The 16791-nt window shown below is 48.1% G+C and overlaps 1 protein-coding gene across 1 annotated transcript in view; it reads right to left on the reverse strand.

Moving 5' to 3' along the window:
- Positions 1 to 16791, reverse strand: part of NIPBL (NIPBL cohesin loading factor) — a 158192-nt gene that overhangs the window by 65260 nt on the left and 76141 nt on the right. The window contains exons 12-20 of the mRNA XM_040420964.1: positions 4389 to 4568; positions 4126 to 4305; positions 3890 to 3961; positions 3719 to 3808; positions 3359 to 3462; positions 3188 to 3274; positions 2147 to 2378; positions 1441 to 1589; positions 1164 to 1244 (exon numbers count right to left, since the gene is read on the reverse strand). Coding sequence (XP_040276898.1) covers positions 1164 to 1244; positions 1441 to 1589; positions 2147 to 2378; positions 3188 to 3274; positions 3359 to 3462; positions 3719 to 3808; positions 3890 to 3961; positions 4126 to 4305; positions 4389 to 4568 — 1175 coding nt within the window. The remainder of the gene's footprint in view (positions 1 to 1163; positions 1245 to 1440; positions 1590 to 2146; positions 2379 to 3187; positions 3275 to 3358; positions 3463 to 3718; positions 3809 to 3889; positions 3962 to 4125; positions 4306 to 4388; positions 4569 to 16791) is intronic.

Below are 16791 nucleotides of genomic sequence, written 5' to 3' on the forward strand. Positions count from 1 at the left end.
ATTTTTAGCCAAAAATAAGTTAGGCTACTTTCACACTGGCGTTTTGGTTTCCGTTTGTGAGATCCGTTCAGGGCTCTCAGAAGCGGTCCAAAACGGATCAGTTCTGCCCTTAATGCATTCTGAATTGATAAGGATCCGCTCAGAAGGCATCAGTTTGGCTCCGTTCCGCTTTGGAATGGACGAAACTGAGCCAAACAGATCCGTCCTGACACACAATGTAAGTCAATGGGGACGGATCCGTTTTCACTGACACAATATGGCACAATAAAAAACAGATGCGTCCTCTATTGACTTTCAAAGGTGTTCAAGACGGATCTGTTTTGGCTATGTTAAAGATAATACAAACGGATCCGTTCTGAACGGGTGCCTGGGGTTGTATTATCTGAACGGATGCGTTTGTGCAGATCCATGACGGATCCGTGTGTGAAAGTGTGAAATCATTAAAAAAAAAATTTACTCCAAAGGTTTACATAGCCTTTAATTTGATGTGATATGTGGTTTAGATAGAGCAACACCAAGGTCCCATCTGCCCTGCTCTCTAGCTTCAAAGGCTTAGGCCTCTTTCACATGGGCGTGTGCGCCCCATGGTTGTGCTGCGGCCCGCAAAATGCGGGTCGCAATGCACGAGCACAGTCGGTGGGGCAGCCAGAGCGGATCGCAGACCCATTCACTTGAATGGGTCCGCGATCTGGCCGTTCCGCAAAAAGATAGAACATGTCCTATCTTTTTGCGGAACGGAAGTACGGGACGAAACCCCACGGAAGCACTCCATAGTGCTTCCGTAGGGTTCCGTTCCACACCATTCCGCATTCCGAACGGCACCCGTGTATTGCGGATCCGCAAGTGCGGTCTGCAATACGGCAACGGTGCGCACATGCCCGTGTGAAAGAGGCCTTAGAAGGAACATTGATGTTCTTAAGATTTTTAGTATTTAAAGCTACAGGCAGGGTACGGAGAGTCCTATTAGGCAGAGTGTTCAGGTTTTTGATGTTGTGTCCTCCATTTATGATCCATTCCTGGCTTCAAAAACTGAATAAAAAAAAATCTTAATGTGGAAACACAGTCTTAGGCCATTTGGCAAGTGAGGGTAGCTCCTCGATTAACTAGAGACTAGAGCTGCATGCATCCAAATGAAACAAGCTATAAATCACACAGCTTCTTACCGCAGTGACCAGCTTGATGGTACACAGCTGCAATTCACTGACATTTTCCACAAAAAATGGAGTAATTCCCATCGAAGACACCTGTTGAAGCATAAATTACAGTGAATATAGTAGTAAAGCAAAGACCAGGCATACAGGCAAGATTTAGCTCCTTGGCAGAATATGCTTAATTATATATACATATAACCTAATATATATATATATATATATTATATACACACACACACACACACACACACACACACACACACACACATCACAGGTGAATGCCCTTTACCTGCAGGATGGTGGTGTCTGTGAGCAGCTGTATCTCTAGGAGCTCTGACAGGCTGGCCACAATGTCGCACACTTTGTTGTACAGCATAACAATGACCCTCTGCTTGTGGGTGGAACATTTTGCACGTTTTGCTTTTGAGCTCATTAAACCTGAATAAAAACAGCAGAATATTCATAGTAAAGCATAAACTAAAAACTCAACAGTAACACATCATTTACCCAAATAACTACAGATGAGCGAATTTCCGCTTATGAAATTCGTTCACACTTTGGTAGTAAAAGGGGAATTTCGGTATGGATTCCATAACTACGGACCATAACGAAATTCTATGACGGAATGCCTTTAGAGGCATTCCGCTATTCATTCTGTCATAATAGAAGTCTATGGGCTGCATAATGGAAACGGGACGGATCCTTTTTGCAGCCCATAGAATTCTATTAAGCCTCATAGAACTGCGTTATAGTCCGTGGTAACAGAATCCATGACGACATTCACCTTCTACCACCAAACAAAGTGTGAACAAATTTCATAAGCGGAAATTCGCTCATCTCTAAAGCACTAAAAAAATAAAAATAAACCTCTAGTATTACTAAATACAGCAGGATAGCCAAAGACAACGCTAACGCATCATAAACCAAAAGAAATGACACACAAGTGGTCATTAATGCATACAGAACGTACAAGACCACTTCTATCCCTGACTCACCTCCATGGTGATCGACCCTATAAACAGCATCATACTGGGGATAAAGTGTGTTTTGTAAGTGAAATTTAGTGTACTGAAGAATACGCTCGATGACATCCTCAATGTAAACTGCTTTGGGCATACTGGGAGATGTCATAATGTTGATGGCCGTCAAACAGGCATCAGCAGACTTGGTTACTCGCTCCATGATCAGATCGCGCCACAGCTTTTCCTCGTCTTCTGTATCATTGTTCTAAAATTAAAAACACCAGTTAGCACCAGGAGAATCAGACCCCCGCCAATCTGATACTGATGATCTATCCTGAAGATAGGTCATCAATATCTAAAACCGGGCAACTGTTTTAAAGGGGATGTGTCATCAGAAAATGACCTACTGTTTAAATCACAGTTTTATGTTTAACATTTTTTTTTCCATATAAATATGTTTAAACAAAAACCATAAAATCCAGCAGTTTTTTTTCACACTGGCCACTAAGCCTACTAGGTGCCACTTGTTGGTCTGTGCAGTTCACTTTACTGCAGTTATCTGCTTATCATTACAAGCAGGATTACAACAGCAGATGACACCTGTATACACAGATAACATCAGATCTAGCATTCACAACATTGCGATTGTCAAAGCTCTGTAACCTATGACCTCTGCATAGGTTACAGAGCATATCTAGAAAACTCTCGCAGAGAGGTTAAAGGGGTCCCCCTTTCTGTCCATTCTGGTTATGGCCCAGGTGTCTGCTGTAAAGCAATTTTCAAAATGGTCTCTATTTTTGCAGACTCACTGCCAAGCTCAGACAACAGATGTTTTCCCAACAGAAGGTCTACAGGGATTTCTTCATCATCCCCTTGGGGGTAAGATGACTGCCCCCATAATTATGTTCGGGAAATAGAATAAATAAATCAAAATAAAAACAAATTAGGGGAAAAAAAATGGTGTGTGTTACTATCTCGTTTTAACTGGCAGCTAATTTTTGGTGACACATTCCCTTTAAGATGGGTCATCAATGTCAGACCTTATTCTGAAGATAACACAAAATGCCCACTTACATGGTTCAGCAAAGTGGAAAGCTTAGAACCATCCTGGATATTCTTCTCAAGAATCCCGAGTAACTTGACCATTTTCTCTGAAGAAATCTGAAGGATTAAAAATTAAAAATAAAATATGTAATGATATCCTAACCATACTGACCTGAAGGCCTACGTGTGGAAACCCCTTACCTTATTCATGATGCCCATTGCTTTTATTTTTGCAGACTCACTGCCAAGCTCATTCAACTGATGTTTTCCCAACAGAAGGTCTGCAGGGATTTCTTCGTCGTCACCTGGGGGGGGGGGAGAATTTAAAAAGCAAAATGATTACATGCGTTTTAAATGCTTTTTTTAGGGTTACAGAAAATGTTAAATTTCATCGCAATTTAAAAAGGGATTGGGGCAAGATCCACAATGAAAATCAGGTTAAAAATGGCCAGTATCCAATGGACACACAAAAAAGCCAAATTCATTAGCCGAAACTTTGCATAGCCAATTTTATCGAGAAAGACAGGCAATGCAAGTATCATTCTTCATTTAACACATTACCAAAATTGCTGAAGTCCATATCTTCCAGATTTTCTAATATAGTTTCCACTGATGCCGAAAACCTCTTAAACGTGGAAGAGTCCATCATTTCTGTACAAAAAAAAACAAAAACTGTTAACTGATTGAAAAAGATGGCACCTACTAAAAATGGCAGTGTGGATTTTCTCTCACCTTCCGGGGTAAGCTTGGGCTCGTAGGCTTTCCTTTTCTTTAGACGTTCTTTCTTCCTCATCTGCCGGGCGACTAAAGGGAAAGATGACAGCCATTAAACACCCCGGCGCGCTTTACCACTGACAACTGAACAATTATCTGGCGTATGCGATGGGAATTTCTGCGATTAACATGTCAGCAACACACGAAAAGCTCTGACATTTGACGCATCCTAACATTCAGCTATGGAGTCTTGCCTTCTCTGAGGCTCGGCGGTGGAGATCCCTCCATATCAGAGTCCTCAGGGCTGCGTTCCCTGTAGCGGCTGCTCCGCCGGTTATCGTTCCCACGGCGGTGATCCCCTGAGCTTCGTCGCTCTCTTTCCTCACATTTCCACTCCTCATCCTTCTTCTCCTTTTTGTGTCGTTTCTTAGAGGCTGAAGAAAAGTTTTACATTTACTACACGTTACAGGTGGTCTACGCGACACATTCTGGCTCAGACGGCAGAGCGAACCCTTACGTTCAAAGTCGTCTTCACTTTCGTTATCATCGGAGCTGATCTCGGCGTATTTGGGCTTCTCGTTGACCGTGGCCCGCTTCCGTTTGTTCATCTTCACACGTTCGCAGATTGGCATGGATGACTCGATTTCTGCCACCAGTTCAGGGGGAAGCTCTTTCAGGACCGACTGGTCGATGCCCGCTGCACAAACACACAAAATATAGTTATCCCCACATGCATGGCATCATGTCATATAGATGGTCACTGGACACATGGTTTATTTTGTGGCATGTAAAAACCCAAAATACAAGCAAAATTCATTATAGGGCACTTTTCTCACAATACACTACCCTTCTTCAGGACCAGACAGGTCTAGGATTTACATATGCAGGTTTATTCCATTCTTATAAACTGATGGCATATTACTTTATGAGCGGTGGGGGACCATCCTCTATAGAGTGCGTCCTCGTCACCCTTCCCCCCCCCCCCCCCTCTCACAGGTGGAGACTTACAATGGGCTGCGTGGTGTTCCCAGAGGGTGGACACCCACTGATGACAAACTCCTGGCGTGCCGTGCGCTAGCAATGTGTTGTTTGTAATGATATGAATACCCCTTGACTAAAAAACCTGAATTGCTCTGGCTCTTTACCACTTGTGGAAGCGACCTGCTTACAGCTCAGTACGGACGCTGCTGAAAGCTATATTACCACCAGCACTTCTATCCTTAACCACAAGATAGAGAGTAAAGGCGGCCGTTCACATCCGATAGAGATCGGCCAAGTGATCATTTGGCCAATAGCTCTCTTTCTTTCCCGGCTCCAAAGAACGTGTCAGTGCATTCAATAGGGAGAGGGGGAGAAAGCCACTGCCAGACACCTCTGGTGACGGCTTATCTCCTTGGAGGACAAAAGAATCGGGGGAAAATAGTGACAGTCTTCGCCCGATCTGTCTCTTCTCCGACATCATCTGTAGGGAGCCGCCCCCCCCCCCCCCCACACACACACACGGGAGCCCCCCCCCCACCCCACAGACTGTCAGCCAAACCTCCTGTTCTTTGATTGACAGGGCCAGGCAGTGAAAACATGATGACACCTGGTCCTGCCAAAGTGCAGAGAGAGCAGAGCCTCTAGGTGTAATGGTAACGCCCCCGTTGCTCCTAGAGACTCATTTGCATATATTAAAACATTTTCCTCAGCAATGCGGGCACATATGAACAGGAGATCAACACAGATGCCTTCAGCTGCCAAGCGCACATGTAACAGGTCAGCCAGTGTCATGGGTAATAAACTGCTGACAGATGCCCTTTAAAGGCTATGTACACCTTCGGGGGCTAACGTTTTAGGATTGCATTTTACTCATTCTGAGCTAAAAAAAAATATATATATATATATTTTCTTCAATTGGTCTTTATTACTGTTGAGTGCGAACATTCGAATCGCAAATTTTAATCGCGAATATCACCACTTTGAGACTATTTTGAATATAGTGCTATATATTCGTATTCACAAATATTCTAATCGCAAATTTATTGCGACTACCGGCACTTAGCAACATCCCTAGCAACCAATAGGAAAGTTTTCGTATCGCAAATTTTCCGATGGCCGATTCTCGCAATCAAGAAAATGACTCGAGATCACGAATTCGAGAATATATGACGACTATTAGCCCAAATATTCGCAAAATATCACGAATTTGAATATTGCCTCATCACTGGTCTTTTTAAAAAATATTGAGCTGTTCTGTCACAAAGGGATAGCGGTCTAGCTGTGCAAATCTGTGCCTGTCATCTAATAACTAAAAGATAAGAACGGAGCTATAATGAGTGTATAGAAGGTCAGCGATCAGGAGCCATCAGCTTAGGCTACTTTCACACTGGTGTTCGGTGCGGATCCGTCTGGTATCTGCACAGACGGATCCGCACCTATAATGCAAACGATTGTATCCGTTCAGAATGGATCCGTTTGCATTATTCTTTAGAAAAAAGTCTAAGTCAAAACGGATCCGTCTTGACTTACATTGAAAGTCAATGGGGGACGGATCCGTTTTCAATCGCACCATATTGTGTCAGTGAAAACGAATCCGTCCCCATTGACTTACATTGTAATTCAGACCGGATCCGTTGGGCTCCGCATCGTCAGGTGGACACCAAAACACTACAAACAGCGTTTTGGTGTCCGCCTCAAAAGCGGAACGGAGACCAAACGCAGCCAAATTGATGCATTCTGAATGGATCCTTCTCGATTCAGAATGCATTGGGGCTGAACTGATCCGTTTTGGACCGCTTGTAAGAGCCCTGAAACGGATCTCACAAGCAGATCCAGAAACGCCAGTGTGAAAGTAGCCTTACTCTATGTCTGACTGAACAGAGGAAAATCCTGCTACTAGAGAAACTCAAGGCCGCACATTGAAAAATACTCCATTTTTAATAAAGATCAAATGAAAAAAATTATTTTTAGCTCAAAATGAGTATAAGGGACCGTGCACACAAAACCTAATTTTTTGTCCGTTGCTTTTTTCTTCTTGCGGCCCGTATGCAGAACCATTCATTTCAATGGGTGTGCAAAAAATAAAATTAAATTAAAAAAACACGGAAATGACTGAATTCCGTATGTTCGTTCCTTAAAAAAAAAAAAAACATATCCGATTCTTGTTACAATGGACCCGCAAAAACAACGGATGTAACACGGCACTTTTTATTTTATTTTGCGAATCCATGTTTTGCAGACCGCAAAATACATACGGTCTGCGCATGAGCCCTAATGCAATTAGAGAAAATGCCCCTTAAATGTGTACATAGCCTTTAAGCAAGGATCTGACTGCCGGCGCCTCCTATAGAGTTGCACAGAGTAGCAGAAGACCAACCGGGAATGTGGGACTGACTATAATGGTACCAACAACGCCAGAGACGGATCAATAACCAAGTAATAAATGCAGACAGCAAGAAACACTTCAGCTGCCATTACCGGGGCGGGAAGTTCATGACTGCCCTACATAAATCAAGGAGGTAAAACTTACTACGGCCTTCATTCTGCGGATCAGTATAATTACCGCGATACCAGATTTATAATGTTTTCCTTGTGTTTTAACACTACAAAGCTGTGTGAGCGCTCACTCTTTGCGGGGTGACCTGTAGCGATCTTTTTATTCAAATTGTCCAGAGACAAGTCTGTGAACGGTGATGATGCCAATCACTGACATTTAACCCCTTAGGCGGTGTTATCAATTACCTCCGTAGGAACATAATGAGTCACCCATTGACCGCTGATGATCGCATGTGCAATAGGGGGACTTTACAAAATCGGCCATTTTGATTTTCTCCCGCATTTTGGGGTGGGGCGGTGCAATTTTTTTTATTGTTTATTTTCAAGGGGAATAAGCAGTTTGAATTTTTAATTGTTAATTTTATTTTTTTTCTCTCTCACTTTTGCAAAGTGCGATCATCGGCAGTCAATGGGAGACACATTATGTTCCTATGGAGGAAACTGACCACAGTGTCTAAGGGGTTAAATGTCCATGATTGGAGTTATCGCTGTTCACAGTATTGCCTCTAGGAGTCAGTTGGCCCCCAGCAGCTATGGCGCCCGCTCTAGAGCGGGCACAATCCTTACAAATTGCATGTCATTAAGGGGTTCCTGGGACTTTCAGGGAGTACAATATCGGTGACTGTCCTCAGGAGGGGCTGACCCAGCAGGCCTCGTCACAGCGCCGTACATTGTGTGGTGGATGTGACTGGTATTACAGCCCAGGACCATTCACTTGAATGAAGCAGAGCTGCACACAGGTCATGTGACCGATGAATGTGACATCACATGGTCTGAGCCGGTCAGCTCAATGGAGCGCTGCAGCCTCTGTAAACAGCTGATTGGCGGGGACGCTGAGCGATATACCCTCACCGATCTTACATGGAGGACCTATCCTGAGGATAGGCCACCAAATGTACTCCTTGAAAACCCCTATAAAAGTCTGGTTGCAGCGTTTTGCATATACACTCTGCGTTATCCTACTCCCTGAGTTACGGCGCATGCAGCTGCAGCATTCATGATTTTGCTGGTTGCCTTTGGAAACAGTCAGCAGGTTTTCCTGCACATAACTATCCAAATAACCAAGCCCCTGTACTGCAAGAGGTCAGTGCGTTCTCCTGAGCCAGTAAGGAATGCTGGGAGATTTCAGCTACCGCCGGTGCTGGGCTTAGTGTCTTATACATGACCAACGTGGTTCTAACTGCAAGTCCGTAAGGAAAAACTGACCGCTAACCCCCCCTCTCAGGAAAGTGGCATCTGGTGTCCATGAAGGGGGCATCAGACGCAGGACACATTTAAATAACTTGCTCTCCATCCGATTACACTCGGGGCGAGATGTAACACTGCGCGGTCCGTAAATGAAAATGGTGAATGTATTATTGATATCATGAAGAGCCCGTTGTCTGCTGACAAATCATCAATAATTCACTGCACACCGAGGGTTAAGTGTAACTACACATTTTATTTTTACCAGGACTGACATCAGCAAAGGAAGGGGGGGGAGGAGACAAACTGGTGTAAAGTAGAACTAGTTTAGTTACCCATAGCGACCAATCAGATTGCACCTTTCATTTTCCAAAGGAGCTGTCCAAAATGAAAGGTGGATTGGTTGCTATGGGCAACTAAACCAGCTCTACTTTACACCAGTTTGATAAATGACCCCGAGTGTTTTTCCTGTTAGACCCCAAGGTTTAGAGCCATTTCTTATCAGTATAATTAAGGCTCTGTTCACATTGCTGCTTCCAGCGAGGTTTCATCACCTGACGGTAAGACTAGTGCCGCACCGCTGAGGTCGCCAAGATGATGGCAACCTCGATGCCCACCACTATAGGCCAACAGGCATTCGTACAGCGCTGTTTGGGTCATTACGCATGGATGCCATAATGCAAATGTGACAATATTATAGGGGTATGCTGGCATCCACAGGATAGAGGATAGCTATTAGATTGATAAGGGTCCTCCTACCATTGATCACAAAAACAGGGACCCCAAAACCCCTCGGAGCATCCCAAAATGAAAGCAGCAGGCTGGGCATGAGAACGGCCGCTCCATTCATCTCTATGGGACGTCCGGAGACAGCCAGACGCTGCCGGTCAGGGGTACCCGAGGCTCCTAAATTAATACATCAGATCTTTATGTACCCGGCCGCCAGCCATGAGGAGGGTTCACCATCACAAGCGGCGGCCCATTCAGATTACTAATTTTTCAGGTTTGCAGTTACTGACAGGAAAAATAAAAAAATAAAACATTAGAAGGGCCACATTAAAGCAAGCGGGGTCTGTGAGGATTCTTTCCCCATAGCCCACCGACAACACCAGTGAGAAAACAGACTAAAGAGCCCTTGATGTACTGGGCACCTGGATCCTTCACACCGACTAGAATGGGATCTGGCTGCTTCCAGCTGGACAAAGACCGCTGCATGTAATATCGAGTCTAGACCAGCATCCCGAAAGGGTTAACCCCGTGCCTAGCCTTACTGCCTGCGCGCTCAGGAGGACCGGGCGGCTGCCGCGGCTGTGACTGTGCCCCCTTGGCGCGCCCGCCGCTCGCTACACGTGCTGCCGCTTTCTCAGGACGTCGCCCTCTTGTGGCGCAGAGCGGAACACAAACAAAGCTCAGCGCGCGCCTCAGAGCAGGAAGCGCTTTCGGTTTTGGTTACCGACGTCACGGCCACAACGTGTTTACAACCGCCGGAGTGGAGGCAGCGAGCGCCGCCTGGTGGTCACTCCCCGCCGCAAGACGAAGGACGCTATTATTGGTCTGGAATCATTCATACTAGGCAAGGCAGGTAGGTAGGTACACGGGGAATCGGCTGTCGCGACAGTGCTGCATGTCCCAGGGATGTGGAGAGGTGCAGTCATTATACAGAGGCTGTCACACGGCAACTATCCACTGGATGGCAGTGTACCAGCCCTGAGCCTGTGTGCGGGGGCCTAAACCTCACTGCACCAGGGGGCACACATCCTGCCCCCAGCAGATGGGGAGAAGCAGAAGCCAGCAGGGGTCAGAGCATGGCGCAGCCCCGGGCACGGCCAGGGGACACACCCCCGCGCACGGCCAGGGGACACACCCCCGCGCACGGCCAGGGGACACACCCCCGCGCACGGCCAGAGGACACACCCCCGCGCACGGCCAGGGGACACACCCCCGCGCACGGCCAGAGGACACACCCCCCGCGCACGGCCAAGTTTTTTTTTTCATGTTCTTTTGGCTTGAAAAAACTCCAGGAAATTTGTATATTTAAAAAAAAAAAAAAAAATTAATGGGTGTCGGGCGTTTTAATATTTCCTATAGATTTCTATGCACCATTTGGGGTTGGTGTTCTTTGCCTAAAAACCTCAAATAAAAATCCCAAATAACCCCGTGGTGTGACGCCAGGCTTGGAAATGCTCTAGCCCTGCATGCAGATTGGGCAGGGGCAGTCCAGGTCTCACTCCATGCATTGTCAGGTCAGTTTGGGGGCAGGTTTTGCTTTCGATGTTGGATGAGATGTCACTTGCTGTAAATGTCGCGGCCCCCCCGCTCCGCAGCAATTCTTCTGCAGAAAACCTGCAACGTCCCCCCCGCCCCCCTCCTAGGTGAAGTCTGAGAGTCCAGAACCCTCATCTATTATACAGCCCCAGAGCTTGGCTTTGCACCATTCCTCTGTTATTCCTCCTGAATAATTTTTTTAGGACTGACAACCCATTCCTACTGTCAAAGTGGAGTGCAGGGACTCACAGTTATCATGTCAAATTACTAGGAGGGATAACAGAGGAACAGCACAAAGTGCCGCTCTGATGAAACCATGCTATAGAATTATAGATACGTGTATTTCCTTTTCTAAGCCGACGGTCCCTACAGGCTGGCCGATTTCAGCCGACTTTCACTTCTAGGCTAAAACGCAGTTCTTCTATAGGTAGACGGATCCACGAGTCTCAGACTCATCTCCCTCGTAGCGCTGACATCAGTGGGTCGGTCACTATACCGTGCTGTCCTCAGCATAGTAAAGGTGACAGGTCCCCTTTAAGAAGCACTTAATGCATGTCCCCTGCCTCTCAATCCAATGTGTCTGGATCCATCAGCCCCACAGTCACTGATTTTCTCTGATTTCTTCCATTCCGTTATTGCACAAAACATATCCGTATGGTTTCCGTATTTGATCCGTTTTTTTGCGGATCGTATACAGAAACAGTAACTTATTAATCACCAAACACACGAGCAATATGGGCTGGGCGTAGCATTTCTACATTATGGATCCGCAAAATACGGATGTGTTCCGTGTGCGTTCCGTATTTTTTGCGGACCCATTCACTTAAGTGGGACCTCGGACCGTGATTTTTTTGCGGAACGGCCATGCGGACAAGCGGAAACGGAATGCACACGGAGGAACTTCTGTATTTTCTACAAGTGAATGGTTCCGCAAAAAAACAAAACGGAATGGAAGTGGAAAGAAAACCCGTTTGTGTGCATGAGGCCCAACACTGCGCAATCCTGTGAGAGGAGCAGAGGTCAGAACAGGGCCCCTCGCTGACACACGCTGGGAGCATATGGCAGTGATGAGCCCTCTATAAGCCCTAATGGAGAGCCGCTCACTGCGCTCATCTACCACCGTTCATCTGGATTGACCACCTACTACTATTCCCCTGCACTGGCCGCAGCTCATCTCCAGGGGTGCCGAAAGCCAGAGGAATTCTGGACCATAGTTGGGGGAAGGGTTCCCCTTTTCAGCATATCAGCGCAACCGCAAAGTATTAGAACAGCAATAATAAGTTTGAAAAGTTGGTGAAAACTTTTGAAATGAGTCAGAATACGAAGTTAAAGACCGGCCTTATTCTAGAGACAGCAGAGAATCAGTAAGGGCTGCTGACCGCACCGCTTTGATGAAGGACTTGCCATATGACAGCTTTAAACACTGCTTACCGCTCCTCTGCTCCACAGACAGCCGCCAGCAGTACGGCTCCAGCAGTCACCAAGCACAACACCACAATTCACAAGGAGTTGTATGGGAGACGCGTGCACCATTCACCCATCACAATTCATACCATTTACATATTGCCACATAGGACCCCATAAGGCCCTATTAGACTGCATGACTTTGGGGCCATAAGACGTCTCATTTCCCGACAAATGGCCAGTATTGGGGCATGACCACGCGGTGCGGTTGCGGTCATGGCGCAGCCGTGCTGCGTTCAAGTACGGCCGTGGCTGCCTCGGATTAAATGCGACTGCGCGGCAGTAAAGGACGCCGTCACACATTCTGGAGTAGTATCTGACCTCAAAAGTTTCTTTTTTTTATGATCCGCACCCGATTTTTGCTTCAAAAACTGCATGTGAGAACCTGACACTGAGGCAGCAACTATACCCACAACCTCGTAACAGTCGGGATGAGGTTGTGAAGCTGTCGAGTACGACCGCAGCAGTACTTGACAGCTTTACAACCGAGTCCCGACTGCACCGTGTGGTTGTACCCTAACTGAACAGACGCTTGTTTCTCGGCTGATGGGCATCTTTCTACCTGTATAATCAAGGGTGGGCCGTCACTAATCAATAGAACTGAACACGGGAGGAATGACGGCGGCAGCACCCGCTTCTCCTCCACCGGCCGGTGTAACGGAGCGCCAGCCTTATGTGTTATCAGAAGCAGCGTTCCTTCCCGACAGTTGCCTGCTCGTTACGTTGAGGTGAAGCGCTGCATTTAACAGCTGTGATCACCTCCGCAGTATGAGGACGAGCGGTTGCTATGGCGATCCCCCGTCCTTATACAGCAGCATTGTTTCTGTGCAGCAGATCGCCGCTTAGACCGGATGATCTGCTGCCCAGAAATGCACATTTAGGATCTCCGGATGGATGGGCTTGTCAGGTGATCGGCGGCGTCTTTTCACGGGCAGACCGTCGTGAACAAGCGTCTGTAGGAACGTTCGGTTGCGATAATCTGCCCGTCTGAATCCACTTTTCCATCCTATGTTTGATAAATAACGTATTGATCCGTAAAACCACACGACGTCACAGGTTGTACCAGACAAGCAGCAGGAGGCCTGTGACCTGATAAACTACTAATCGACACCACAGGGAAGGGGAATGCCGATTGTAAAGAGGATTACGGGCAAGACAGAGTATAGAAAAGGGAGGACGGGGCTCTGCCAGCGAGACGGACGTCTACACGGGCACCCACGCCGGGCACAACTCTCCTGACTACAGGGTCGTCCTGCATCAGTGTCATGTATGTTGTCACTAGAAAACAAAAGGCTTTGCAGTTGTTTGCTAATATACTCTGGTTCTCAAGGTCTCTGCTTGCTGTCAATGAATGGGAACCTTCAAACAACCTGAAAGTTGGAGCCAATTTGAGACCGATGCAAGAACTGCAGACATGTGTGTAATTTGATGATAGATGCAAAACGTATTCCTCCATAGCTTGGTCTGAAGCACGGAAATTAAGACCAATTCATTGCGTCCCTGGACCCGTGCGTCAAAGGAGAATCCGTAAATATAAGCTCTTCTGTAGCCCTGGAGCAAACCTTACGTTAAGATCCCAATCCGAGCACAGCTTCATTTTCCTTATGAAACCAAAAAGTTGCCTCCATGGGCAGCTCTGCCAACTGGACTCTACATGAACTTTACAAAGGTGCCGCAGGTTGGTAGACAAGGGTAAGTTCACATGCGACAGACATGTTGCAAATATTTCTGCGACTTGAAATCCATTTTGTAATTCTCAATGAGGTCAGTGCAGCAGAGGAACGGGGCAGTCGCGTCCATTTCTGCAGAAAATCTTCCTTTATCGTAAAGCGCTGAGAACAAGTAACGGCATTCACATAGGGAGCAGACGGCATAAGCGATGGAATATAAAAACCATCGGAGCTTATTGTGGGGATTTATCACTTGCGTCACATATTGCAGTTTTCTGAAACAAACAAGTTGCGCAAAAACATAAAGACCTTTTGCGTCTCCCATCTGTTCAGAAAAAGACTAAACCACACAAAACAGTCACGTTCAGAAGGCAATATTTTTTGGGCTCAACATAAAAAAAATTAAATAATCACTGAAAAAGTAGTCATAACTTTCACTAATTACCAACGTTAAAATTGACAAACAGAAATGAACACATTGATAGGGCAACGATCTGGACACTTGTAGGTGCAACAGAACATACAGCAAGAAGGCGGCAAACTCCTCAACACGTACTGTTACCTTGAAAGATATGAAACAGAACGACATCAGTATGGAGTCGGCTGCAGGGTCTGTCCGACCCTTTACGTCAGAGGTCATCACTACCTGCTCTCACTCGCTCCAGTCTCAGCAGTGGTGCAGTAACAGCAGAGCCGTGTCCTTCCGGCCCGAGGGTTAGGGCTGTATTAACGGGGAATTCTGGCCGGTTAAAGTTACTCCCAACCACAGGACAATTATCAGATCGATGGGGGGTCCTACGGCTGGGACCCCCACGCAGAGGTCGCAATAACACCTGTACAAGCGTCTGACACTTGTTCAGGCGATTTTACTGCCTGGAAAAAGTCTAAGGTGTACCCAATATGACTTAGACTTCTCCCCCGCATTCATCAGAGCAGTGAGCGCTGTGAACGGCACAGACAGCCCAGCAATGCTGCTGCGGCCTGAAATAACCAATAACAAAGCTCCTTCTTACAGCAAGAACCTTTGTTATTGGTTGAGTATTGGCACGCCAGAGAGATACAGGTCAGGGGAAGCCAGCGGGAGCTAAAAGGAGGAGGGGCCGGCTCCCGGGGGTGGCTGTAGTAAGGAGAGCGGGGCACACTGCCCAAGGACCCTGGCAAACAGGACAGGGCTGCTGGAGAGCTAAGGAGCCCGGCCTGTCAGTCTTCAAGTAAGTGATTCCCCCCTCCCCCAATCATGGTTCCGTCTTGTCACCCAACTAGTAACCCTGCTCCCTCCTCCTCCTGTCACTCCACTAGTAACCCTGCTCCCCCCACTAGTAACCCTGCTCCCTCCTCCTCCTGTCACTCCACTAGTAACCCTGCTCCCCCCCCCACTAGTAACCCTGCTCCCTCCTCCTCCTGTCACCCCACTAGTAACCCTGCTCCCCCCCCCCACTAGTAACCCTGCTCCCTCCTCCTCCTGTCACTCCACTAGTAACCCTGCTCCCCCCCCACTAGTAACCCTGCTCCCTCCTCCTCCTGTCACTCCACTAGTAACCCTGCTCCCCCCCCACTAGTAACCCTGCTCCCTCCTCCTCCTGTCACTCCACTAGTAACCCTGCTCCCCCCCCCCCACTAGTATCCCTGCTCCCTCCTCCTCCTGTCACTCCACTAGTAACCCTGCTCCCCCCCCACTAGTAACCCTGCTCCCCCCCTCCTCCTGTCACTCCACTAGTAACCCTGCTCCCCCCCCCACTAGTAACCCTGCTCCCTCCTCCTCCTGTCACTCCACTAGTAACCCTGCTCCCCCCCCCCCCCACTAGTAACCCTGCTCCCTCCTCCTCCTGTCACTCCACTAGTAACCCTGCTCCCCCCCCCCACTAGTAACCCTGCTCCCTCCTCCTCCTGTCACTCCACTAGTAACCCTGCTCCCCCCCCACTAGTAACCCTGCTCCCTCCTCCTCCTGTCACCCCACTAGTAACCCTGCTCCCCCCCCCCCACTAGTAACCCTGCTCCCTCCTCCTCCTGTCACTCCACTAGTAACCCTGCTCCCCCCCCCACTAGCAACCCTGCTCCCTCCTCCTCCTGTCACTCCACTAGTAACCCTGCTCCCCCCCCACTAGTAACCCTGCTCCCCCCCTCCTCCTGTCACTCCACTAGTAACCCTGCTCCCCCCCCACTAGTAACCCTGCTCCCTCCTCCTCCTGTCACTCCACTAGTAACCCTGCTCCCCCCCCCCCCCACTAGTAACCCTGCTCCCCCCCTCCTCCTGTCACTCCACTAGTAACCCTGCTCCCTCCTCCTCCTGTCACTCCACTAGTAACCCTGCTCCCCCCCCCCCCACTAGTAACCCTGCTCCCTCCTCCTCCTGTCACTCCACTAGTAACCCTGCTCCCCCCCACTAGTAACCCTGCTCCCTCCTCCTCCTGTCACTCCACTAGTAACCCTGCTCCCCCCCCCCACTAGTAACCCTGCTCCCTCCTCCTGCTGTCACTCCACTAGTAACCCTGCTCCCCCCCCACTAGTAACCCTGCTCCCTCCTCCTCCTGTCACTCCACTAGTAACCCTGCTCTCCCCCCCCCCCCCCGACTAGTAACCCTGCTCCCTCCTCCTCCTGTCACTCCACTAGTAACCCTGCTCCCCCCCCCCACTAGTAACCCTGCTCCCTCCTCCTCCTGTCACTCCACTAGTAACCCTGCTCCCCCCCCCACTAGTAACCCTGCTCCCTCCTCCTCCTGTCACTCCACTAGTAACCCTGCTCCCCCCCCCACTAGTAACCCTGCTCCCTCCTCCTCCTGTCACTCCACTAGTAACCC

Source organism: Bufo bufo, chromosome 2 (genome assembly GCF_905171765.1).
Source record: "Bufo bufo chromosome 2, aBufBuf1.1, whole genome shotgun sequence".
In the NCBI taxonomy this organism is placed as follows: domain Eukaryota; kingdom Metazoa; phylum Chordata; class Amphibia; order Anura; family Bufonidae; genus Bufo; species Bufo bufo.